Source organism: Apaloderma vittatum, unplaced genomic scaffold (assembly GCF_000703405.1).
Source record: "Apaloderma vittatum isolate BGI_N311 unplaced genomic scaffold, ASM70340v1 scaffold13285, whole genome shotgun sequence".
In the NCBI taxonomy this organism is placed as follows: Eukaryota; Metazoa; Chordata; class Aves; order Trogoniformes; family Trogonidae; genus Apaloderma; species Apaloderma vittatum.
The window spans coordinates 14,280-42,222 of NW_009715587.1; the positions used below are offsets into that span (position 1 = coordinate 14,280).

Here is a 27,943-nt window from a genome sequence, read left to right on the forward strand (position 1 = left end):
GTAGGGGGTGTGTAAGGGCTGGAAGGGATCTGAAGTGACCAGCTATTGTCCCGCCCTAGGGCAGGGCCATCGAGTCCCGTGCCATTCCTGCCACCGATTTGTTTAGTCTTCTGTTACAGTTTTCTGCTGTTGATGGCTACACAATCTGTAACAGCTCTTTTCTCTGTTTTCCCTGTCCTTGTTGTAAGAAACATTTCACCTATATCTAATCAAAATTCTTGTTTCTGAAATTTAAACCTGTTACTGCTTTGATTAACTCTTGCTGAATACAAGGAACAGATCATTTATTCTCTCTTTTTATGTAGTTGGAAAGAGGTTTAAAGTAGGTGATATAAAGATGCTAACATAGAGGTCTGAGGCTCTGTCACTGTTAGTGTTGAATTTTGCTGCTAATGCAGTCACCCAAATCCATGTTCCATTTCTAGTATTTCAGACAGACCCCAAGATCCTCTTCTTTGTGTTCATAAATACTGGTGGAGTTGTCTAATCCTGCATATATTCAACACTTTCAGACTGCATGGACACTGTGAAAGATTCCTTCATGTATTCCTTCATTCCCCACCTAAAGCTTTGGGGTCTTGGAGGAGTTGTCTTTCCATCAGTGCCAGGGCCAAGCTGTTGTGCTCCTTCTGAGCTGCACTGGCTACGTGGGGTGAGCTCAATCTTCTTTTCACCCACTTCTGAACAGAAATAGCATTATCAAGAAACCTATTTACATAAGAGCCTTAATTATGCTTGGAGATGCCTTAGTTAAGTCTTAATAAATTTTCTGGTCTCATTTACTGCATGCGTCGTTGCGCTGGGGATAGGAAGCCTGGAAACCACGGCAGCTGGGGGAGAAGCAATAATTGGGGGAGTACGACAGTAATTCGCTCTTGGGACTGTTACGAGCCCGCAGATGCACCATTTGTAGCTCTCCATTGCATGCACATAGATAATAATCTTGCATTAAGTCCAATTACATGGTGTTATGGACACACAACACACGGATTCTGAATGCAGCCAACGAGCATATTGTGATAAAGCAGTGGTGTAATTGAAGGAGACAGAAGGAAATGTCAGACTAGTGAGTGCTACCAGCGTTGTGGTGCCTGGTACGGCTGGTCCCCACCAGCCCTGCCCGTTTGCTCCTCTGCTCCGTTGCAAAGCCTCATTTTCAAAACAGAAATTTATGACAAAGCGAGGTAATTGAGCACCTCGTTCTTTCCACAGCGAGTTTTGAGCAGAAAAAGGACATGAAAATTGTTTTAATTTACAGTGAAGCCCACAGACACGTAGAAACACATGCTGCGGAATGAGGACTGTTGCAGGATTCCTGCTCTCCAGTCGCGTGTGTTAGAGGCCTGTAGTAAACTCCTCGTGTCCAAACATAAAAAGCATTCAAAACCAGAAATATTATAAATGAGCTGGTGCCATTTCACATCTCTTTCTCTGTTTTTACCTATCAGTCAATGAGTCTGAATACTTCTTTTTTATCTGGGAAATTTGCAAATGCTGCCATGTCCCCCAGCCAGCCAAACGTGCCACAAGAGCAGCTCGGCCTGTGTCAGGAACCCGAATGGCCAGCACAGCAAACCTCTGGTAACTATAACTATGGTGGATGCTTACAAAGACTTGGGGAAAAGTGTTAATCAAAAATTTAATCTACCATATAATTTCTCAATTTGATTAGCTCTTTGGGCTAATCAGCTGCAGAAATGGAATGTGAAAGAAAATCAGTCTCTGTTACCATCAAAAAATAAAGGATATGACACGTTCTCCCCTTCCCCTTTCCTTTGAGTCATTTCAGATCATAAACAAGAAGCATCACTGTGTGGGTATTATACCGCCAGTAACCTATGTACGTTATGAAAATGTCTTGTACTTAGAGAAATGGACATTTGCATGGTGGTTTTTCCTTTTGTACAAAGATAAAATAGGATGCTGTAACTTTTTTTAAGCTGAGATATAGCAGGTGGTATTGTCATCAAACAGCGTTATGTGTTTAACAAAACACCCAGCCCTCCTACGTATTTTCCCGCTTGAAATGTGACTGGAAACATTAAGGCACTTGCTATTTTGCATTGTACTTATTGAAGTACTAATTGAAGAAATGAAAAAGTTAATATTTTAGAAAATTCTGTCATGTTGTATAACTTTTTCTGACATCGTTGCCAGAAGATCCTTTTCGTTCATGTCTAGTACTTAACGAACAGAGTACATATATTGTAATGGAAGTGTTATTGTTTTGGATAAGTCACAAGACATTCTGATATTCTTTATATGCTCTTAATTATATCATTAATTGAGTTCCAAGTAAGGGAAACAAAATCTTTGTAATTTATAGAGTTGAGAGTGTTTGCCTATTGGTCTTGACAGCCTGGGATTTCTGTGCTCTGAACTAGTCCATGCAACATGAAAGGATGCTTGACGTTCCTTAGTTCTGAAAATAAAATACTTGTATTAGTAGGCTTCAAATTTTAAATTTTTTCCTTTTTTTCTTTTCCCCCAAAGTATCTTCTGTAAAAGTTGTGTGATTTCTTCTGGCATTAAGAGCATGGTATTTTTTTCTCATCTGGTCCTGAGCATCTGCATTCCTGTTCAAGAGGGTGGAGAACGGAGTAAAGAATAATGTGTAAATATTATTTTAAAAAATACACATGACAGATTTTTCTAACAGGTTAATGATGTTAATGTAATTACACTGAGTCTGAAATTAACAACTCTTTGTCAGGCAGCTGGAGTGGAGTACATGAATTGGGAGCAAGTCGGAAGAGAAGAGATATGCAATTGCATGTCGTTAAATTTGCACAAAAAGTTTGAGGAAGGAGCTAGGTAATTGTTTTCAAATCGTGACAGGACTGCAGAGAGAGCATTCTTTCCTTTAAAAAAATATAAAAATATAAAATCTGATTAGTAGGGGCTATAAATCAGCTCTATTCTTCTGAAGGAGGAAAGCAGCTCCAGGCGTGCCCCCATCCACTTTGGGCAACTGGCAGAGGAGTGAGTTAGTAGAGCGGTTACTCTGGGGTTGTAAATTGAAGTCAATGAGACTATGACAGTTCATAGTGGTGGAGGATGTACCACCTCGAAGACTGCTGATCCCACATTGCGCGTCTTCCAAGTAGTCCTTGGAGGATCCTCAGGATTGCTGCAGTCTGCTTCTGCTTAGCTTGCAAGATCTGACAAGGATCACAGCCCAAGGTGGGAAGTTTGCTGGCATAAATAATACTGTCTGTATCCTCAGTTTTCTGATTCAGCATTTTGGGTGTCATTACTTTACAGGGAGAGGGCTTCTAAACGGGAGGACAGTGCTTCTTCAAGGGACAAGTATATTGAGTTCTGGAAGAGGTGGGAGGTATGAGGCTGGGGAGGACTCAGCAAACCACAAGTTTCCCTTTATGATCTTGGAGGTATCAGAAGACTCTGAATGTTTTCCTGTTTCTCGTAGCTTCCTGATCTTTGTGCATCTGGTTCTATGGATTTGATTCTTAGTTGAATCAAAATGAGATTTGCAGCCTCGGAGTTGAATTTATCTTTTTCCCATCACGTGTTAAAAATGCCACTGTATCTGTGTGTTTACCCCTGGCAGGACACATACTCTTGAAAATTATTGCTGGGGAGGTTTCATGTGTGTGACAGAAAGCTTTGCAGAATACCTCCAGAGCACACCTCTTCCTGGAATTGCCCCTGTTCAAAAGCCAAAAGGTTCCTGCTGCGTGGGAGCTGCGTGCTCTGCACAAGCAGAGCAGCAGAGTTTAATTCCTGCAGCGGCGACTGGGCTGTAGTGCAGACAGTTCACTGTCAATTAGTGCCCTTTGCAGTGTTTGGCCTTCTTTGTTCTGAAATAATTGCTGTTATCATAGATGTTTTATTGCCTTCATTATGGTTAACATTTAAATATCAATGAAATAGTATGCTACTAAGTCATCTGCGCAATAGCTATCTGCTGAAGTTAGCCCTGAAATTTATGTTTAAGGAGTATATTAATTCACCACCGACTTAGAATTCTTAGGAGGAGGGTTATATATTTGTTGATGAGTTACGGGAAACCTTTGCTTATTAGGGGCAAAACCTGAGCTGCTCTCCACTGATAGTTTGCATAGAAATACTGCGTGATTGGAATAATGCTTTGGTTGTTAAATGGAAATATTTGAAGAAATTTTCAATATTTTTGAATCATCAAACCAGACAGTAAAGGCTGACCTTTCTGCATCCAGATGAAGAATTGCACTGGGAGACAGGGACTTGTTCTCCACCACAGTGCAGAAGGAAGCTCCCTGTCACCTCCTCTTCTGGCTGAATCCAGTCCATGTCCTTTTGACATCAGCAGAAAGTCTCCCCTGAGTTTCTGTGACTTCTATAATGTCATGTGTGACCTTTTCAGACATCAGCTTTGTATGTGACTTGATGTTTGTGAGCTGACTTCACGTGTGGCTTGCATTTGTCAGTGCACACCCAAAATCTTCCAACCAAGTACATAGCTCATTTTATGTAACAGGCAGCCGAGATGAAAGGTGAATTATATTTTTATGTTTACAGGAAAAAAAAAAAATACCACAACCAAAAATAACCCACTAGCCCTCCCAAAAAACCCCCACAATCAACAACTGGTAGTGCAATTGAAAATTTTATTTGTAAGCCCTCTTTGAACTTCCCAAACATGCATGTGCAGAAGCAAATAAGTACAGATATTGAGAAGTGGTTGTGTTAATATATATATGTGTGTGTGTGTGTATATATATACACACACATATATATGTGTATGCACCCTTACAGGAGGTTTTCTTCACTCTCTGAAGTTGTTATGCATGCTGGTTTTGGCTAACTGTCCACAGAGGGCTTTGGGTTGCATCACTGGCTCAAGAAGGTAATCAAGGAGAGGTTCAGTTTGCACCATATGAACTGCTCTAGCAGGGTGTTTCTGTTGTCTCATCGTGACACTACCAGGAACTCCAAGGTAGAACTTTTCAGCCCCATGGATGTACACTGATCCTGGGTTCGCTTCCAGCCCTGAAGCCACAGCAAGGCAGTGCCCTGTGCACACCGTGATGTGCAGCTGACGAAATGACATGGCTGAGAGCTCTAAGAGCTTACTCTGAGGTTTACTTCTGAGGTTGATGGTATTTCCATCTTCATCTTATCCAGTAAACTTATAGTAGACTGCAATTGGAGTCTTTGCATCTTGAGAAAGTGGATACACAAAACCGTACTTTGGTATGCCCATTGATTCCCACTACTTAGCTATGTGTTTCTTGTCCAATTTTTGGCAGCATCAAGTTTTCCAGAGGATCTGGGATGAATACTATACGTTATTCTGTAAACCACGATGCACTAAGCCCTACAGCTGTTATCAGCCTGGCATGTGTATGCCTGTGACTTGACTGACGCAAGTCTCTGGCAACAGATCCCACGTGCAGATTCCAGATTTGCAAAGATTTGCTGTTACTGACGTAGCTCACTCTGCTCATGGATTTGGAAAGCGAGGGTGATTTTGCTGTGTTGGTTCATTTTGCTGTCACATCTATGTCAGCCCCCCAAGCTGGCTCTAGACCAGTAGTGCATCCACCTGGTGCAGCGCTACGCTGAAATACCGTCTACGATCCTGCTGACAAAGTGCTTGTGTTCTGTCCTGCTGGGCTGCGTTGTGGCAGGGATAATTGCACGGCTGCCAGTGTTCGAGCCTGCTTACGCTCTTCTCCTGAGAGTGCCTGTGTGGGGCTGTGTCACCCTGCAGCCTCCTGGCATCTGTGCCTTCCTGTGCACCAGAGAAACAGTCTTAACAGGGTATAATCTAATTTAGCTTTCATCTGCTGATGTCGTAGATGATGGTTTTGCCAAGGGATTTCTAGGCAGAATTGTAAAAACGTTTAAGTTGGCACATGACTGAGAGGGGCTAGTTAACTGCCATAAAGCTCTGCAAGGGCCTTTGGTTAAATGTAAATACGTAGTATTGGAGCAACTGAGTAGCTCAGGAATGGGTAGTGTGCCTTTAGGTTGCTTCAGCAGGTATTTTCTTCAACATATACGCAAGCACACGAAAGCACTGCCTTCTACCAAAGCGATCCTGCGGCGTACTTTGCGCCTGATGTCAGCAGAGGTTGCTCCGTGCCGTGGTGCTGAGGGGCAGCAGCAGCCAGCAGCAGGACGTACCACGCTGGGACAGGGAACCATCACCAGCCCTGTCGGTTCTCATGACGAACTGGGCTACTGTGTTTGCAGATCTGGTGCGCTTGGGGCGTGGCAATCATGCCCTGTTGGAGTGCTTTCCATTTCCTGCGCCATCTTGATAAACTTTATAGCTTCTAATTTCCTAGAGAGTCATTGATGTAATTAGGAGCTGCATAAATGGTCGCAGCACACTCAGCTGATGATAATCGAGTCAGTTCATTTTTCATAAGAAGCACTAAAGGGGACCCTAACAGCAGCTGAGATCATTTTCTCTTTAGGCTCTGCTTTGATAGAGCAGCAGAAATCCTTACATGCCTGGGTCATGACATGTTTTATTAGGGTCAATTCCACTACCCATATATTTTTTCATAAGGAAACCAAAGAAAGGGTGCCCATCCATCTGTGTGTTTTCAGAAGGGCAGTTCGAGCTGTCTGTCCACGGAAGCTGGCTGTGTTAACCAGCCTGCGAGAGTCAACAGCTCTCTCTTTGTGTGAGAGTGAGCACTTCTAAGCGCAGAGCTTTGATATTGCGACGCGCGGGTTTAACGTTCCTCCACTCAAGTTGCACCAGATTTTCTAGCAAAGTGGCAGCTTAACCAAAAAGTCTGGATCCATTCCAGTAGCCGATAAAATCTCATCTCCTGGGCTCCTTGGTACTCAGACATGGTAAATAACAACCTTTATCCATTCTTAGGCAGCTGCTGGCTCCTTTGCCCCAACGGTATCATTCATTTGTCACAAATTGTCTGCAAGTACTGCTCGCAGCCTGGCAGATTTATTACCAAGAGGTTTAGCAGCTTGTTTCTGTAAATAGTATGCTGGTGAAGAAATGTAAATAATTGATCTATTATTCTCTTTTTTCCTCCTCACAGCACTCTCAACAACAACAACATCACCCGCATTCCTGTTACCAGTTTCAATCACATGCCAAAGATCAGGACACTGTGAGTAATATCTTCAGATATAATAATGATGATGCAAGACAACTGTTTGGATGTTGGTCATCTTGAGATAATTTTCTTTCGGTCTCTTCCCAAGATGACCAAATCACCCTGTTTGGACAGAGACTCCCATAGCCACGACGTCACTGGGGCAGGGGCTTGGAGCCCCGGGTTGGGCTGTGTTGGGGTCCTGGGCCAAGGCAGGGGGAGCAGGGGTTGTGGGGGTAGCTGGTGCCCTGCCTGGCAGCAAGGTTACTGAGTTTACTCAGGGATGAGTAAGATTCAGTTTTATTGAGGTTTTGAATTCACCCAGAAATTAAGCTGACTTTTTTTTTTTTTTTCCTCATTTTCCCCAATGGGAAAAGTCTGTAATGTGAAATGTATTCTGAGCTGGAACGTCATCAAAATTGTGAAAACCACTCAGATGGTTCAAAGTTATTTAATTTTTGTTAATATCCTGTGTTTAGATCCTATTTCTTCTTTGCAAATTCAGAATAGTAACTTCTGGAACAAGAAGGTTTTTTAGGAACTTGTAAAAAGCTCTTTTTCCAGAGACTTTCTGAAACAAAATGTCACTGGTTCTGATGCTTTTTTTTTTTTTATAAAAAGCTTCTCTGACATCAAATCAGTTTTTCTATAACTGGACACTGTTCCACTGGAAAAGCTTTGATTTGCCTTAGTAGACCAAAACACATACTGTGAAATTAGACTGTGTATAATTCATAATAATTGTATAATTAGCCATAGCTTACCAAAACATTTCCTTTACATGTGTTATTTCTTTAAATTCCTTTAGGGAAATATACAACTTTGGGAAAAATCATATTTAAACAAAGTCTTTTTATTCCTCTACAAGCTCAAACTCAAACAAGATGTGTTTAGTCCCAAAAACAAAGAAAGGGAAATAGTAGCTAGCCTAAAAATTTTCCAGGGCACTAAAAAAAATAAAATGCATCAAGGATGCTACATATGCACGTTTAAAACCGTATGAAATAAGTTAACAGAACTGAAGAAAAACAGCTCTTACACATGTCAATCTATGTGAGACAACCCCTGAATTAAATTTACGTTCTTTGTTAAATGGTGACATTCACAGATCTTAATGTCACTGGTTAAATGGAAGTTGGCTGTTTGTCTTTTTCAGAACAGAATGGATAAAGAAGATAAAGGTGTAGGGTTAAGGTTCCTCGAGTTGTGCCTTTTCTCATTCAGTCACAGTGTTTCAGAAAATTTGCCTGGCTTCTTCAGATTAGTCAGTCCTGTCTATTATGAGAGCTCAATGCCTTCTGTCATCTTCCTTTTAGTTTAATTTCGGAGATGGCTTTGTATATAGCTCCCTGGAGACTTACACTGACTAATCCCTTTCTGCTGTAATTAAGGAGGGGGGGGAAAAAAAGGAAAAGAGAAAAAGAGAAGGGAAGGAAGTCATAAATAGGATTTATAAAGGGAAGCTTTTATATTGAATTCTGAGAGCCACATTTTATAGGACGTGAATGCTGACCCACTCTAAAAGGATTTGCTGGAAATTTAATTTAGGGTCTACGGCTAAAAGGGCACCTTTGCAAACTTGCATTCGTATTCATTCACCTCATATTCTGTAGAGGTAGTTTCATCAATACCGACTGGCATGTTTGAGTCTCCAAAGACTGCCAAATAACACGTGGTATCCTTTCTAGCAGTTCAATATAGGAATTAAAAAATCCCACGCAGACAGGTAGAAATACAGGTTTTGTTCTCTACATTTTCTTCTATTTGTTTCAAGAGAGGCAGAAAAGTCATCAAAATAGCAATTAATGTGAGATAAATACAGGAATCAAATAGCATTGAATCATTTCTTCTACTGTTCAATCATATTAAAAATTCTTCCTCTATCCCCAAATTATCTTAACCCTTTTAACAATTAATTCTTAATCAATTATAATTATTAATGAAACAAGTTTCCTTAGCTATGTAATACTCATTATTTTCATAATATTTTCTCTTCAGAATGTAGGCATATGCTGTTTTGATTTAACCAAGTCTTGGGCAGATTGATAGTAATACCTCAACAACACCTGAGCACATGTAAGACTGATCATGTTTGGTTCACCTATGTTAAATATTTATACACAGATATTATTTGGGGGGAATTTTTAACGTTCTCTCTAGCTGCCTGAGCTTTATATCACCTGATTAACCTGCATTAATATACAACCTCAGCAAACAGTTGACGTGAAAGGAGAAAGCTGTCTGAGGCACAATGGTTGAATAAGATCTACTTTTTTAATCTTTTGGTAGTTGATACAAATCCAGTCCAAATGGATGATGAATGGTGCTCAGTACAGTTTGGTGACTCTCCTCTTCTCTTAAAAAATGCTCATCAATTTGTACACCTTCTCAAAGAGCTTCATGCTTTAGGTGTGGGGTTGGTTGGGTTTTTTGGTTTTTATTTTTGGGTTTTTTTTGTGAGACTCGTTAGCAGGATATTTGGGGCTGATTGTGCTGCAGCTGCATCTGCTGTGACAGTTCTGTGGATAAATAGCTTTTTCTTCATGGCTTTGGAAACAATCTGCTCGTTTAAGAAGGGCAGGGAAGGAGCAACGAAGACCATGTTCAACTTGAACGTGACCTGTCAGGTTAGAAAAAAAAAATAAAAGAAGAAAGAAAAAGAGAGAAAAGTGCATTAAAGAATTCTTTTTAAAATACCAACTCTTCTGTGCTAACCTTTTTTATTTAACTGTCTTTTCTGTTGCTAAGTTTCATTGATCTTTTAGCCTTGATTGGAAGTAAAGGAATTAGATTTTATTGATCTGCTTTCTTTTGCTTGAAACAGCTTTATTTATGTTAAAGCATGTCCCCTCTACTTATTTGCTTAATAAGCATCCAGTTGTCTCTGCATGTGAGTGACTGCTCAGATAGGTAATTGCGTGATTACTTTTTTTTTCTTTGAGTAAACCGAAAATGTACCAAATCACTTCAGTGCTTCTCATGTTTATGGGGAATTAGTGTATTACACTTTTGAAGTACTGTAAAAAGTCTTTTTATGGCAATAATAATAATAATTGTAAAAAAAAATGTTGTAACAGGCTGTTTTGTTGACCTTGATAGGCTTTCTGAATGGTCTCCTCTCAAAAACAAGCTCTAGAATATCCATGCAAAAAACTTGAGCAGATGACAAGGCAGGGCTGGCGGAGAGGTGACAGTTTGCACGAATAAAATCGTAAAACCCAGAAACCAGCTATATGCATTTAGGAACGGGGGAAGGAGAGGGGGAGAAAAACCAACCAGCCAGACATAACCATTGCAGAACTGTGAAACTGCCTCCTTTTGCAAAGTTTTGGTTTTATTACCCCTGCCTGCCTACATCCATGCAGGGGATGCAGGGAACGGCACGGAGTGAGCTCTGTTTCGGTTCCTGAGGGAAGCTGATTCTGAGGGTCGTTGCTGACTGCTCTAGTGGGAAGGGATTATACTTTGAGGATTTAACTGAAATACTTACTCTTTAAGTTAGAACAAAGCCTTACTTAGGATGGTTTCTGGCTAGATGATATTTGTTCTCTTCTCTTTGTAGATGTAGTTATTTGTTCCTTCAGACAACAGAATTGTTCCAGGAGGATTAATGGTTCATAATAACAAAACATTTTACTATAAAATCTAACTTACTGCAGTGACAATTAAATAGCTTCGTAATGCCTAAACACAAGGTCTTCTGGCCATCCTTCTGAAAGAGTTATGTTTTACAGTGCTCCCAGGAGACTAGCGTCTTCCATCTCGCCAGGGTTAGCTCTCAGTTCCAGATTTGTGGTCTCTTACCGTGCCTGCCCACCTCAGACGTACAAATCTGTCAGCCCAGGCGCCGCCGCTGACCTGCGCGGCTGCTGCCGTGCCAGGGCAAGATCTCGCAGAGACGCTTAATGCCTTTGGTGGATGGACAAGGCTAAATCCTGTGCATGCCAATTGCGTGGGGTTTTAAAAATGTAATGCCTATAATATTAGTGAATAATGCTTTGCCTAACTGGTTCTGACAGGGTTTTCAATCTGTTTTATCATTTTAGTATAACACTGCAGATGTATGACTCATTACAAGGAGTGAAGTAATTAGCGTCACGGTCCTTTTTGGTTTGACCTCAAGTTTGATGGCTATTAAAATTACCAGATTTGCTCCCTGAATGCATCATCATTTTGTAGACTTGCCCCCGCAATGTGATAATGCTTCGGCAAGTCTCTAGTGGCAGGCGTGGAGCAGGCTGGGAAGGGAGCTGCGTGGTTAGATTTTCCATTACAAAGAACAGCTCCAGCATTGCTATGTGGCGTGACCCTGTCATTGTCCCATTCTTCATCGTGAGTCGAAAATTCCCATCTAGAACCTGCGTCCTTGTGCTTAATTGCTACAGTAAAAAGGACATCAATGAATTTGTACAGACAACACGGGAACATACAAGGTATCAATAATGTGGGGGATTTCACTCTCTTACCCGAAGGAGAAAGAAGAGGGAAGAATCGCCTGTTCTCCTGTTTTTCAGCCTGGCCTTCGTGTTTATACAAGCCATCGTGTGCACTCCCTCAAAGATATCACATTCGTGCAGTTATTTTTGATATAAAACTACAGGCAAAGTGATTTCCTGGAGCAATCTTAAATCCTGCATGTTCTTTCCCCTAAAATAGCCCACTTGTGATTACCTGTAGGTGGGTAATTATTTCTCCTCATTCTTCCAAGACAGTATAAATAATAGCACTAATTTATACGTGGACATGTGTATATTAGATGGCAATGTAGGCAGTAAAGACCTGAGTCGGCTGCAACCAATTACCTGCAACGATCCTACATAAATCGTAGCAGAGAGCTGGACTGACTTGTACTTGCTTGCTCTGGTCTGTGTCTTCTGTTTGAAAAAACTGCTGCTAACTTGAGGGTTGTTCTGTCTTTTGTAGGCGGCTTCACTCCAACGTCCTGCACTGCGACTGCCACCTGGCTTGGCTCTCGGACTGGCTGCGGCAGAGGCGCACGATCGGGCAGTTCACCTTCTGCTTGGCACCTGTCAGCCTGCGGGGTTTTCTGGTGGCCGAGGTTCAGAAGAAGGACTTTGTCTGCACTGGTAATGATGCCAATTATTCATTTATCTATCAGCTGTTGGTTTTCTATTGATATTCACATAAAACCAATAAGGGGAAATTACTATGTTGTGTTTGGATGCCATTCTGTTGCAGTCCTGTTTGGTTTTATCATTGCTAAACAGTATGGGAGTAGATCAAATTGTTAATTTTTTCAGCTTTATAACAATTATTGGATTCCAGTTAACATTTCAGTTCTCAAGTTATTTTTTCTGCTTTAGCATTGCCAATGGTATCAACATAAGAAGTCAATTAAGTGTGGATAATTTTTTATTTCGCTAGGGAAGAGCTCTACAGCTGACTGGAATACAAAAGAAAGGAAATAGAAAATGCTGATCTGAGTCTGTTGATAAATGGTTGGACTTTAGAACATGAGAAGCAGATTTTGTCCTAGGGACTGAAACAGGATTCTTAGGGAGCCAGTGCACATTGCTGTTCTACAGGTTTCCACGCTGATAAATGAGGCTGATGATACACGGCCAACTCACAAACTCTGTGCCTGTACGCTGCGCCCATTCGTCGAGTCTCCGGAACTGCACTTGGCTCTTTTGTGACAGAAATGTATTTTCTTAGAGGAAGGAGAAAAAGAAAGAAAAGAGAGAGAGAGACATTGGAAAAAGAAATTTCTAAATTTGGCTAAAAACAAAGAGATCTGGGACAGGAGAGGCATGGCAGTGTGTATGCTGTTAAATAAAATTTAAAAAAAATTAAGAGAAGGTACGAGACACAACTCTGGAGATAGTTTTACAGGCCAAGTTGCAAGTAACACAGAGAGCTTGTTGTGAAGCCACTGTGAGTCCTAATCTTGATAGACTATGAGACTTTTGCTGTTGTGTTCTTTATCTCTCCCAGCCTGTGAGCCCTAAAGCTTTAACCTCTTGCTACATGGGTTGATTGATAGAAATACAGTACAAGTGCTCGTGCAAGAAATGTTTTTAGAAATGCCTTTTATCTATAGTTTCATTTACATGAGACAAAGAAACGGTTTTATTTAGAGAAGGAGGGTTTGACCCCCCCTTAACTATATCATGAACGGTAAATTAATGCCCAGCCCTGGAGGTGTTCAAGAAATGTTGTGGGCACATGGGACGTGAAGTTATGTACCAGAGATTTGTGTGACATAAGCAGCTTCTGTGGAGTTGTGGAGATTTTACGATGCCCGGAATATCAGATAAATTCCATCAAAAGTTTAACTAAAAGAAAAGTTTAGGAATCTAACAATCTTGGGAGAGGAAGGATAAAAGAAATGGATAATTGAATTAAGCTATTAGAAGAATCTAATTTTACCAGAGGTAAGCACAGCTTTTTTTTTTTTTTTTTAATGAATTGAAGTTTCAGATGGGGCATAAGTTCAGCTATTTGGATTTATGATACAGTGAAGGAAAAAAGAGTTGTTTAAATCAGGAGAAGAGATAATAATTGCTGAATGAGAAATGTCACATGGACAGAACTCACCTAAATGGAGTTTTCTGTGCAGACTATGACTTGCAAAAGAGAAAAAGGTTTATAAAGGTTGCCTGTTGGACCAAGAATGTATAAGAGAACTCTCAAGATTGGCCTGCTTTTATTAAAACATAAATTAATAAAAATTAAAAAAAGAAGCTTCCAGTGAGCCAGTCCATCAACTGTATCCCCTAGCACTCATTTGGGAAATGAAATATAGTGAAAAAGAAGTGCATTTGAAGAGCTCATTTTAGTTCAGGATTTAGCAGAGAACTCAGCTTTCAGTATCTGCTCGTTTGACAAAAACCTACATGGACAGCTAGTTTAAAGAGAATATAAATCTTCCCTGCTCCTTATTACAGTTCTAATTCCTGATTTTACAGCATAATTTGTCCATGTGTGACTATGAAGTCAAACTAGGACAGGATGTGAATAGTGAACTCAACTTGTCCCTCTGCAAAGGTGTTTTATACAATTTAAGCTTATATGAATCACTGTAACTAGCCTCAAGCTGGCAGTGAAAGCCACCTTTGCATCACAGTTATGAAGAACTGAATTACGGTGTAGCAAACTACTATTTGAGTATATGCTCAACATTTCAAGCACTTGTGTTTTTATGGCATTGGGAATATCATCCCAGCTTCATCAAAGCATTCCAGTTCCAAACTTGTGCTGTTGTATGCTTCAAGGCAGAAAGAGTAGAACTAAATAATTGGGGGAAAGAAGAGAAACATCTTTGAAAAACTGACTTCTGGTTATTCTTTGAACCCTATGCAAAAATAGGGTGGGGGTTTTTTATGTTTTTATGACACATATTCCTTTGGAAATAAATTTTGAATGCTACATACCAAGGAAAAGAACAAGTTAAAACCACTTACAGACAAGTGCCATAGCTGGAACCCAAATTGCCAGATTCCTTCTGGGCACTGTGCTGCCATCCTGTACACTGAGGTTCGTGAAGTGTTAGGTGCAAAGTCTCTGAAGATAATTTTGCAGAAGTCAGAGTTATGTGCAGCTACATCTGTGTCATACCTGTGTAAACCGAGAGTCAGTCTTTCAAGAATGTTGTTCAGCTTGTGCACCTAAATTATAGACGTGCTAATTCAAACAGCACTGACAGGCCAATTGTGAGCAGCAGAAGAGCTATGCCAGGTTTCGCTTGTTTATGCCCTTGAGCACTTGGCTCAGAGCTGTAGGTAGATGTGGAGGATTAAACAGTGCACAGTTGCCTGGAGATAGGTTTGCAAATATGTCTAATTGGATTTGTGTTACTGAGGAGGCAGGGGAAAGGTCGCTAACAGAACTGAGCAGGATTGGGACTAGATGGCCCCTCACCATTGTGGGAGAGCACCAAGCACTGCTGGCAGTCCTGTCACCCACCAGAGCCTTCTGGCTGACTTCTTCAGCAAGCTGTCCCTGCCTCGTAGGAGAGACTCTTCTCCAGAGCCACCCCTGAGAGAGTAGCCTTCCTGGGCTTTTGCCAGAAAGCCATCTGTTCCCAAAGACGTGTCCCAACCGACGCCGCCTCGTGTGCAGCCGCGTTCTGAGCCCTGGGGGTTTTTGGTGAGGCAGTCTCCTACAGGACAGCGTGGTGTAGAGGGGCAAATTGTGCAGCACCAGAGGATGAGTGCCCTGGTCCACGTGCTGCACGGAAAGAGCCTGAGCTATTTCTCTTTTCTCTCCACCATAACCTTGCCAAGTTCACCACCACATTGCTGTGACAAGAGAAAACAGTACGCTAAGCAAAAACTCAGCGTCAGTTGAAATACTACCTGTACTCTGATCCTTGGGAACTGTTTATTTTTATATTCTCTTAGCTAGAAGAGAAGCATCTGGGTGTTCTGGCTTCTGCTCAGTACCTCTTACAGCCTTCCAGTCTTCGCTTGGACCAAACCCAACCTCCTTCCCCTGCTCAAATGTTTCACTGCTGAACTCTCTCTGTCTGTCTCTCAATCACCACCACTCTCTCTGCCTATTTGTCTGTCTCTTGTCCTGCTCTGACCTCTTGAGATAGTAAATCTACTGCATTTTCCTCTCACATAAATTTTATCATGGCTCTTCATTTTTTTTTTCTGCTTGCTCTTGACTTATTCAAGTTGAAATTAATCTACATATTGATCAGTTATGTCAAGTCATAATGTGTTTTCTGCACTAGTGTGACTGTCAGTGCTTTGCAAACCAAAGCAGTGGGTTCATGAGGTTGTACCAGTAAGTACAGACATGTTACAGCTCTGGCCAGAAGTATTTCACAGTGGGCAGTGTTTACAATGGAGTAGGATGGTTGGATGAGATTTTTCGGAGTGGATTAGAGAGCAATATTTCTAGCAGTTGATGGATTCACGCTTTTCTTGTGTAGGAAGCACTATATTCTACAATCTTGACATTAATTTGGAGCTGAATTGTAATGTCTCTCTTACAGCATGAAATTTAGCAAAATGTAAGTGTAAAGTATGTGATTTTTCACGTACTTTTCTAGGATGGTTTTCCTTAGTAATGCAACAAGCATTGTGGATAAGGAGGTTGGATCTTTACAACAATCTCCTTCGTTAGAAGCCATTTTCTCTGATTCTTGGTCCTTAGTTTGCATTCGGAGAACATACAAGAACCTGAAGAAAGTCAAGATTTTAAAAGTTAAAATTTGGTCAGAAATTGACAGAAGAGATAAATCATTACCAGAGTTGAGTGTCTAGTGATTTCTGGCTAAATAAACTGATACTGATTTTAAGAAAGCAGTGGATTGATCCAAATCCTGGTTGAAGACCTAGACTTTCTGATTCGTGCAGTGAGACTGCAGCTGAGGTATAATAAAGAGAAGAAGCTGTTAGCTTACTGCAGGCTGGAAGCCCTAATGAGGAGGCAGATTTATTTATTTAGGTGAAGTCAAATGGTCTTAAAACATAGCTGGCCCAGACCACAAAACTCACTAGATTGTCTTGCTCTGTTTTTCTCCTAATAACTTCATATCATATTGTTGAGGAGACAACCAACAATGAGTAACTAATGAAATAGCGCTCCTCAAGCTTCGGGTTTTAATGAGAACATTCAGAAGATGCCAAAGGAGAGGAACTCCCCCCCATCTGCTCCTCTTTAAGACTCTGTGCAATAGTATTTCTGCGTAACTCGCAGCAGGGCTGCTGCTCTCAGCGTGGGGCGTGGAGATACTGCCGGCATGGGAGGTACTGCCGGCGTGGGAGAGTGCCGCTCCCTGGAAAATAAGCCGAGGGGAGGACTATTTGCTAATGATGCTGATTTCGCTGGTGCCAGGCAGTAGCTGCTTCTCCTGAGGGAGCAGAGTGGTTTCTCTCTCTGCAGTCCACTCCAGTCCATCAAGAGAGGGGCTGCTGATGGTCCATGGGTTTGATGGCAATGGGAGCCAGATAAACGGAGTGGGAGGAGGAGGAGGCGGCTTTTTCTTCTTCTGTGTGCATGTGAACGGTCACTCGCTGCTGCGCAGGACATACAGCTGTTCTGGTGCTTTTAGAAGTGAGTGTAACCATTTCGTCTGACTTTGACCTCTTTCCAAAAGAGTGACCTGTGAGTCATGTTGGACAAATAACATCTTTTTTCCTCACTGTTAAGTCCGTTCATGGTTTTGTGACCGTCCTCACTAAGTGCTCTTGCAATGGGGTTTGTGCAGGACTTTGTGTTGTATAACTTTTAAAGACTTTAGGAAAAAATGTGCTTTAAATTTCATCTTAAAAAATCTTTGTGGAACTGATAGAATTTTTGCCTCCTGTTTTAATTTGCTACTACATAATAACATTGACATCCAGTCCATAGAAACCTTTCGATACTGTACATTTATTACTTGCCCCTCAGATGAAATCCTGTAGGAGGTTTGGAGAAATACTAACTGCTTATAAGAGTTTGCTTGTTTTCTGTTTCCATTAAGTCTCTTATAACAAATTTGAATCTACGTTAGCACTAGCAGTTGTGTTGTTTCATATTGTAAGAATTTACTCTTCGAATTGCTTCGTATGCAAGATGGTGTTTTTTATTTGTCTTGCGTGTCTGAGTGATAAATATGTATTTGTTAAGGCATTTCTTTTTTTTTTTTGGATGACCGAAGCTGAAAATTTGCTTTAAATTACAATAATTTTACTTTTACGGTGCAAAAGTTATGACTTATTTTTTCAGTATAGTTAACTATTTTCTGGAATTCTCTTTTCCCTAGAGCAGCGTGTGCAGCTCTTTAATGCTTATTTAATGACAGCAGGTCGCAGTATAATTATTCAGCCATTGAGCATTTGAACTGTTGCTATAAGAATAATAACGTGAATAGACTTTATGTTAATATCCAAATCCAGTGGCTTGTTTTATTAGTGGTGTGTTGGTAGTATTTTGGTGAAAATGCATCGTGGTAGCCTCTCCTGCCGCGGCTCAGTACCACAGCCATGTTCTGAGCTGGTTCACAGGGAGCAGGGGTGTTAAACATGGAGGAACATGCTTGGCTTTGAAGTTTGTGGCTGAACTTTTGCATGAAGTATGAAGGGAACAGCAACAAAGGCAATCAAACAAAATCAAGTTGGGTTTAAGAGTCTTTTTCAAATACCGTCAAACCAAACCCCAGGGGCTCAAAGTCTTAAACTATTCCTGTCCCCTCCATAACTTTGTCAAACTTGATCATGAAGTAGTTCAGGTTCTTTAATGAATTACCTGTTTAGAAGGCCGTTGCAGAACTCTACTCCTCTGCTAGGCTTACAATTGATCGTGACCGTCATCTGTCATTGTACCGCTGGTATCCTTTCACTTAAATCATTTGTCTTGCTCTTCATTTTTATGCTTGAATATATTTATAAGTTCACTGTATTATTTCTGGACCTATTTTTAAATGTCACTTCATAAGCACCTTCCAGACTGTAGATACAAATTGGGGAATGGGTATTAGTGAGGTTACTGTGAAAAGATGCCATTTGAACTGCAGAAGCACTACATCTTTTAAGACTTTCCGGTGGTGTTATTTTTTTAGTCTTTAGTCTGTTTTGGAAGACCAAATTGTGTACAAACCCAGAGAACCAAATACACACCAACAGTCTTCCTTATGGTGCAGTGGTCAGGAACTCCTGGCTGCTTCTAGTCTAGAAAATGCCTCCAGACAAGGCTGGAGAGGCTCAGAGTGGGCGCTGGGTGTTCAAAACCTAACCTTTGAGTCCTTCTCATGGAAGATTTAGATGGAATAAATTTTCCTGAGGAAAAAAAAAACCAACAACAGAACTTTGTCATAGTTTTGAAAGGACTTAAGTTGTCTCATAGGTTCTGCTTTACTAATCCTTCAGAAGAACAAATCTACATATTAAACCTCAGTTATTGCAGGTGAGGCTGCTTCTTTGTTCAAATTTCTTCCATTTTGTTTACATACAATTTTTGGCACTGCTATTGTTAAGTAAATGGTTGTTATATTAGTGCTTTTAGGATAAGATAATGTGAACTAAGGTCTGAATTTTCAGTGGAGTTACGTTACTGAAACATTTTGAAACATCCAAAGTAGGTTTTTGTACAATAAAATGGGCTTTGTTCGTTATGCCAGACCTTCCTTTTGCTGCAATTGAATATTTCCTTTTTTAGTCCTCAGTATTTGTTTGTAAACTGATTTGTATTGACTTTGTCTACAGAGCAGTTGTGCTCATGTGCCATGAATTTTTAACAGCTAAATTTGCCGTTTGGGAATGTTCAGCACAAAGTGAACTTTAATCAAATGGATATTCGTGTCTGGCAAAATTTTGGCATACCATGGACTGGATATGATTATCACCAATCAGGGGCTCACGTCACTAATCCTGAATATTTAATGCTGTGCTTGGCAAAAAGCCGTTGAACAACCATAGATGGAAGAATGTGCATAAACCATTTGCTTTGCATTCCTGTAGAATAAACACATTTGTACATATTTTGCCCCATTATTAGAATATTTGCTATTAATAAGGATTGTTAACTTCGCAGATAGTCAGTTGTGATTGACTTGCCCGTGTCTAGAGAAAACTATAGCTCACGTAGTAGTAATTGATTTCAAATGTTCCAGCATTGTTGGGAGTTCCAATGGGTTATGTAATTAAACCACAAAAGGTCATAATATATCCACAGATCTGCAATGCTTGTAGTGTTTTGTTTATTGATCAATAATTTTATGTCTGCTATACTTAATATGTTTTAAAGTTACCACAGATTTCTAACCAGTAAATCCTATCAGATTTATCTTCAAAATCATTAATATTTAATACAAATAACTAACATTTTGCTGGTGGAGGAGAACTGCTGCAAAGATAGTTGGAGAGGTAAGAAGGTAATAAAGCACACTGCTTAGTGTGCCATAATTGGGTGTCAGTGCAAGAGAGATTATTTAGTTTAGTCATTGCAAAATTTATTTTAAGTGCCTGTGACATTTAAACTGTTCATTTATACACCATAACCGTTCCGTTCTAATTGTAATATCAGCCTGTATGCTGCTTTTGAAAGGCTAGGGGCCAATGAGATGCTTATTTGGGAAGAGCACTTAATTTCTCTGTACACTGCCAGGTCTTAAGTCTCTCCCCTGCTTCCTCTCTCCCCCTAACCCATAGTCTGAGACTGTAAAATTAAGAAGTGGAGGCTGATGGCCCGGCAGCTAGTAACTACTACGGTGATTGAGCCACAGAACTCGTAGTAGTTGTTGTTAATCTTGGTCCCATCCCTGCTTCCACATTCTGTTCATGTTGTTTCTTTTATGGCAAAAACATGTAATTGAGTTGATGAATTTTATCTCTTAAAAAACCCCATAATGTTGTGAGCTAGTGCTCAGAAAAAAAATCTGAAATGACAAGATAACAGGCACTGTGAAGAACTTCAGAAGGGAAATAACACAACTGCAGCTGGCGTGTCTATGGCCATTTCCTTTTGTTGCATCTGGGCCGTACGGAGTTTACTGCGCTTGTGAAGGACACAAACAGGAGTCCTGATTTTTTTAATTTTTTTTTTTTGCTTTTCTTATGTCTCTTCTTTTTAAGAAGTATTGACAGCAAAAAGGAAATTCATTTTTAAATTTCAGTTGTCCTTCTTGAGAGGCACTATTGCCTTGGACCTCTTGATTTATCTTATGTATGCTTATACTTTGCATACTTGTGAAAATCATACCCAAACTTTAATTGTAAGAACTTTAAATTCCGTAGCCTACTTAAACTTGTTTTCTTGACCCAATCCTTTCTCTACCAGCTCTCCACAACTATACAGACATTAAACTCTCTTTTTGTGCTTTATTTCTACAGATGTGTGTTATTTCTATAGATATGCTATGGAGCTAGCAATAAATCCTCATTTAATTGAAGCAATTAAATCCAAATCAGATCTGAAATTCTGTTTATAGGCATTATTCAAGAAAATGTTACCTTGATAGATGAGTGTTTCTGTAACAGCTGATGGAATGTATGCTAGGTGCCTGTTGAGTGTGCATCTGTAATACAGTATTTAGTTCTTTGCAGAGGGGAGACATAAGCAAAAGCATTTTATAGCGATAGCAATTTATGCACAGATTCTTTTTATTTCATTAAAGTTTTCAGAAATCTACCATCTAGATCTACTTTTACTCATAAAGAAGAAATTCACCAAATATAAAGGGTTGTAGTCAATGTGGAATCAGAAGTATTTTTGCTCCAAGTACAAAATGTTAGTCAGAAGTGGCAGGAATACTGGGTATTTTGGGACACTCAGAGAATTCAGATTACAATGAGAAATTTACTTTATAAAAATACTCCTTTTTTCATCGTGTTATAACCAATCGCTCGTTATATTTGGAATATAAAGTCCGCACAAAGGCAACGTCTTCCTTTAGTTTTCACTTACGCTGAAGGGAAGCAATTTCCTTCATCCCATTTTGATTGCTTCTGCACTAAGATTCTCAGCTTGTTGCTGTTGGTACTTGCTTTCTGTGCAAGGAAGGCCCATGTTTCTGTCTTTCCTCTCTCTTTGCAGAGCTCTTTATATAATAACTAAAGTGTAGGGGCACTCTGCAAAGCTGCATCACACGGGGTGGGGAGGTGACGAGCTGAGTTCCGCTGAATCTTCTGCTGTTGATTTAGGCGCGGTAGAGTCAGGAGCAGACTCTGAAAACTCCAGCTGGCAATACATCAGGCTTTTTGATGTTGTGCCCTAATGAAAAGGGAGTGTATCACTGCCCCTCTAACTCTCAGTGATATGTTGTAGTGTTATACCTGCACAAAATGAATTTTTCCCTTGCTACGAAGCCTCTTGAGAAAGCACATCAGACGTGTGATGATAAAAAGGTGTGTGGAGGGTTTGACCTTGCTGCTGGCTTTCTTTTTGCCTCTCGGAGAGCAAGGATTGCTCTGAAGTGCTTCTTCCCAGTTTGATCATTTCTCCCTACCTCTAAAAGCTGGCAATAGCTCGTTTGAGCTTCTTCATTTTGTTTCGAGTGTTGCATTGGAATGCAGACAGTCAAAAAGAAAACACAAAATGTATGCAATCAGATTGTAAGAACAAACCTAAGAGGCCTGAGTGCATTTTGAGGCAATATAAACTACTTTTGGAAGCAGTTAAAATCTTACAGAGCCCATGGACTCTGTGAACAGCAGAGCTGGCAGTGCTGTTGCTGATGTAAGGCAGAACTCCATTAATTTTGAAGGAATTCTCTCAATTCCCGATGATGATAGGTTTGTCCTGCATTTCTATAACCCGAAGACAGATTCCAAGAGAGCTGCTTGTCCTGCCTCTTATGTATGTTTAAGTAGTGAAGATTTTTGTTTGTTGTTTTTTGTTTGTTTGGGGTTTTTTTGTGTAGTACAAATAGCTGCAACTTACTCTATTACACATATGGTGACGCATGGAGACTAAGCTAAGACAATGTCTAATAAGATTTTGAAACTGGAACAAGTCAAAATTCAGGTTGACTGATAAATATGCACTGGATTCTTTGGGCCATATGCATTAGGATTTAGATTTTAATTGCATTATTGATTTTATTTTATTTTTATGGTACATTTTTGCTCGTTTAATTCTGTAGAGTGAAGTTGCTCTAGTATTGAAACCAGTTCTGTCTTGAGATCAAAGACCGTTGCTCGTAAACCATATCTGCAACTGTCACAGAAGTTGGGAAGTGGACTATAAATGAAATGGAATATTTTAACAAAGACTTAGGATCGTTAGGACCGTTTCTTGATGAAAGCAGCGGCCCACTCTCATAAAGAGTGAATTTGACTCCTATTTACGCCACAAATCCCGGCAAGATCCGTTTTTTTTCCCCAAGATGATCGCTATATCTGAAAAATCTAATTTCTGGCTGCCTGAATTGGAGTTCTGAGCTCTGGTCTGCCGAAATACGGTTGCTCAACAGTCTGATTAGTGTCAATGAAAGCTCTGTTTAAAACACATATAGTGCTCTGAAACACGTTTTGCTTTTTTCCTGCTGTCCTGACAGCAAGTCAGGTGATGACCCAATAAAAAGATTTCAAACCCAATTCTTGAGTTTGGTAACATTCTGTACACAATTGAGATGGTGATCTTACCTTGCAACTTGATGGTATAATTTCACAGAAGGCAGCTCTGTCTACAAAATCCTATTTAAAGGGGATGACTGCTTGCTTGGCCTAAGGGAAATTGAGACAAACAGAAACACGTTTACTCCAGAATTCAATACTGTTCTAGCAGAAGGTATGATTTTGGAGCAATTGTCTTTCACTTTCCAGAAGCGCTTCCTCTGTCAGTGTGAAGTCAGCCTGGAGAGGTTTCCAGCTGACATCTTTTCAAAGTGTATCTGCCTTTCAAAATATTTAATATCTTTCTGATGTTGACTTTTCATTGCTGTTCACAAGTCTTTGAAAATAGGAACACGTGTAAGTTTCTTATAGGAGTTGGTGGTGTCATGAATACTTAAGGGCTAAACCAGAGGCTATGTAGGCATAAATCATGGGAGAATATACATAAGAACGTTATAAAGTTTTAATTGTCATAATGACATTGAATTCCAAATTGATGCGAACAAATATTTTCAGACTTCATCACCTACAGGTATTGTATTTGTGAATTGACAATTACCATGTTTTAATTTTGCCAAGTGAAAGACCAGATATTTTTTGTGATTATAATCTATTGTAATCCAGAACATTAGGTTTTCCTGTTTCTATTATGATTTTGTACTTCTTGCCAACACAATCCTTTGTGTTCAGCCCTCTGTGTCTGGTCAGAAAGACACTTGAGGCTTCTTGGGTTACATGTACCTTGGAAATACAGCTCACCATCAGTAAGTCAATAGCTGCTGCATCTTGATAACCTCAATTCGTGTAGCAAAATGTATGTATATATAAAAAAAATTAAATGTAAGAATCAACCATTTGAGTAAAATCAACATAACTGCTACAGTTTCAAAAAAAAATTAAAGACAATTAAACCTGAGTCTAATGGATCAGCTAGAATGTATATGGAGCAATGTCCTCATGCTAAATTTTGCTCTGTAAGTACTTTCTTTCAGTGAAATTGTTAGATTAAGCAGGGATTTTGAAGGTTTTAACTCAATTTTTTTTCTAAATTCTTTCTGAGTTTCCATTAACTGCATTGTCTAATCTTGAAAATAATGGCTTTACATTTGCAGTCTTTCTGCCATAACAGGTTACCTCATTTAAAAAAACATAAGTTATATTTGATGACAGTCTTCCCTCAGTATGTAAAATAATAAAGAGTGTTTGTGTAATGGGAACTTCTAGGCAAAGATAACTTTTGGAAATACTACTTGACCTTAAGGATTATTTTTTTAAATCTTTGACGAAATTGATATAGCTGATCGTGGAGGCGACCAAAGAAGTGTTCATAAGGGAGACTGACAGAGTAGAAACTGAGGAAGAGTAGAAACAGAGTAATTTTTTACATGTTTTCTCTGTAGTTGATTTTATGGCAGATTATATTCACTGAATCCAAATAAATTATTAGTTATTATAGTAAGAGGATCTGGAAAACTCAGGCTGACGGATTTTGTTGTTAAAATCTCAAGCGATGATTGATCAAAACTAACGTTTAATGTTCTCATTGTGCCTCAGGTTCCCAGTCTGAAACTCCGTCGTGCAGTGCCAGTTCCATCACTTGCCCGTCTGCCTGCACCTGCAGCAACAATGTGGTGGATTGTCGGGGAAGGGGCTTGACAGAAATTCCAGCAAACCTACCCGAGGACATTTGGGAAATGTAAGTGCCAGTGTGACACACCATTCTTGTCCGTGTCTCTTTGGTTTTAGTCCAAGTCACAGCCTCCTGTGTCGAAGAAAGGCACATGTTTTGAAAACTGTTCTGAGAGGTTATCAGGTATATTGTGGTTGGCCTCTTCGCTTTCAGTCTTTTGAACTAAGGACTCAAACCATTCTTTAACGTAAATTAAAATACTGTTTGAGGTTGTTCTACCCCAAAGCAAGATGGAGTTCTTGATGTATTAGGTTCAGATTGTGTTTACGTCTCACAAGTCTGGGATTACATCTTAATAGTCAGACAAAGGAAATAGTCTTTTTTAAAAAAAAATGAAAGTTTTATTTTAGGTTGGTGGATTCCCCAAAAGACAGAGGGTTTTTCTTCTTAGTGTGACAGGATGTATTATTCTCAATTCTTTAACACTTCTGTGACTCTTTTGTGTTGTGAGATCAGATGCTGGTTTTACAGACTTGTTTGGTTTTGCTGCCTTTAGGAATTCTAGTAATCTATTTTTGTGTCTGTGACTCTTCATACTACTGTGGCCCTGAAATCCTGTTACATTAAACCACGTTGCTTTTGGTTAGTCCATAGGGAATGCAGATCAGTTCTTTTCCTGGTCAGGTGCTTGCCATGCAGAAGTTACTGACATGCAGACAGCTTTTCCAGTCCACGTTTTATGGATTCAAATATTTGTGTGGTCACTGGACTCATTCAGCTTCTCGTTGCAGTAGAAATTCTGCCACTTAGCAAAATTCACTAGGATAAAGTAGAAGTGGAATTGTTTATTTGTAGCCTGGCGCACTATGATATGCCAGGAATGTGACAGTTATGGCCCATGATGATCCTGAGGTATATTGTTTGCTGGTGATCTATTCTACACTACCACTTTTTAAGTTACTTTATCGGTTCCTTCTATAATTTGAGTTTCATCTCGAATTTGTTTGGAGGGCTATCTCAGCACAACAGTTTAGCAGTAGCTTATGCTTGGCTGTGCATCTCCACAGAACAGGAATGTTAGAAATGAAAAAGCTCAGTAAATGTGAGGAATAAACAACATCTTAAAATGAACGTTGTTGAGAATGTGCGTGGAGCATGTAAAAATGTTTACAGGCAATATGAACTCTTATGCAAGCTGTTCTGAATGCCCGTTAACCTGCTTGCTCGCTTCCTGAGAGTTGGAATGTATTGGTTGTGTTCACTTCCAGTATATTCTGCAATATACTATGTATTCCAGTATACTGGAATAAGCACATCATGCTTGTTTTTTATCTGCATGAAAACTGGTTAAAGTTATCCTGGAAATATAAATTGTGTTTGGCATACTAAGAATATTCAATGTTTAATCGTGTTTCCGATTCTGTCAGATCGAGTACAAATTTTCAGGAGCGGCTGGAATGGTTCAGTAACGAGACAGAGGATGAAATTGGTCCAGACTTGCTCACAAATTAGTCTGGGAGAATTGTAAAATTTTATTTTGTAGTGTTGAAAAGGCTAGCAGAAATAAGATGAGTTTTGTGGCTCTATGCTAGGGTCATGTAGAGAGCAGTATCTGCAGGAAGATGGAGATTGGTGTGAGGGAAGACTGGGAGAGCCTTTAAGGTTGATGATGAGGTAGCAAGTCAAGATGCATAGAACATTTTTAAAAACTTTCATAACTTGGAGGTTATAAACCTTCTAGATCTGTAAAACACCCCATAAAGCTCTCAGCACACTGGTTTAGATCTGTTGGACTTGCATTTTAGGCAGTACTTATTTGTGTCTTTGTAGATAAACCTCTTCTTACTCTAATCCTGTGCATATCCTTTGCAGTTCATGGGTACTTCAGGTGGGAATAGCTCTTCAGAACTTTAGAGTGTGATCCTCCTGAAAACATGTATTGCTCACTTTCTGTGGGAATCAGTCTTGTGAAGATTTAATTTTTATGGAATTTATGTTAAGATAGGGTTCTGAGAAACATCTTTTAGTTGAAGATGTCCCTGCTCATTTCGTGGAGATTGGACTAGATGGCCTTTAAAGGGTCCTTCCAACCCGAAGTATTCAATGATTCTGTCACAATAAGTCTCAACAAGTGATGCCACTTGCATATTCTTTCTTACTTGTAAAATGGTATTTTCGTTTTATAAAAACACTATTAAAAAAACCCACAAAAACAATTAACCTTATATCCAAGGGCAAGGCATTACTTATTCTTACGTAGAGGAAAGGATACAGTTACATAGAAAAATGTTTCTGGAAAGATGGAAGAAGCTGCCACCATTTTTTCCCAGAAAAATCCTGACATAAATTCTTTTGACCAAGATAGCCATTCTGGTTTATGCAGAAGTCTGTCATACTGCTCAGAAATTCAGTTTGTCTGAGGCTGCTCTGGGCTTATTCAATATAAAATCCATCCAGAGGTCTGGTTCCAGCTACACATGGAATAATGTCTGCCCTTTGATTTGATATGATAGGCAGAATAATACTCTTTTGCTATAATGTTATAGCAATGAGGCCAAGTAAATTCTCTGTGCGTGCAGCAGCCCACATCTCTTGCTCTCACGCAGCACTGCTGTTGGTTTTTAGTTTTGGGTTTGGTTTTTTGCCCCTTGGGATTTATCCACCGTGGTTACCATTTAGTCAGACGCTTTGTATAAAAGCTGGCTGTATGGTGGTGCTGCCTGAACGCTTCTTTCTGGACTCTGTAATCCTATGATCGGATCCTCATCATCTCCGAGAGATCTGGCTCTTACTAGAGATGAGATTGCTCCTATGGAATATCAGGCACCAGCAAACTGTTGCTGTTACACGGGATCCTAAGGGGTGTTCCCTGAGATGGTGTGTTTTTCATTCAGCCACATCTACCTAGCATGGTAAATACTCATTCCATTAAAATACATTTCTTCTTATAGACTCTAGTCCGTTCGTACTCTTTCTGTGATGGTATTAAAATGCTGCGCCTTCCTCAGTTCCACTTGTGCAATCTCCAAGTTCCTTTGCTATTAGTAGAATTCTGTTACAACTTTCTAGTTCTCGTATTTCCCCTTAACTCAGTATTTCTTTGTAAGCCAAATTGTTTCCGATAAGAACCCCTGACTCACAAACTGTACTACAGAAATGAAACATGCAGCTGTTACTCTTAACATGGTTATTAAAGGTGACCTACATTTCACTGTGTTTTGGTATTA

General features: G+C 39.9%; 1 protein-coding gene across 1 annotated transcript in view; it reads left to right on the forward strand.

Moving 5' to 3' along the window:
- LOC104273786 (slit homolog 3 protein-like) overlaps positions 1-27,943 on the forward strand; it is a 137,425-nt gene that overhangs the window by 14,273 nt on the left and 95,209 nt on the right. The window contains exons 2-4 of the mRNA XM_009869217.1: positions 7,023-7,094; positions 12,003-12,166; positions 24,641-24,782. Coding sequence (XP_009867519.1) covers positions 7,075-7,094; positions 12,003-12,166; positions 24,641-24,782 — 326 coding nt within the window. The 5' untranslated portion in view covers positions 7,023-7,074. The remainder of the gene's footprint in view (positions 1-7,022; positions 7,095-12,002; positions 12,167-24,640; positions 24,783-27,943) is intronic.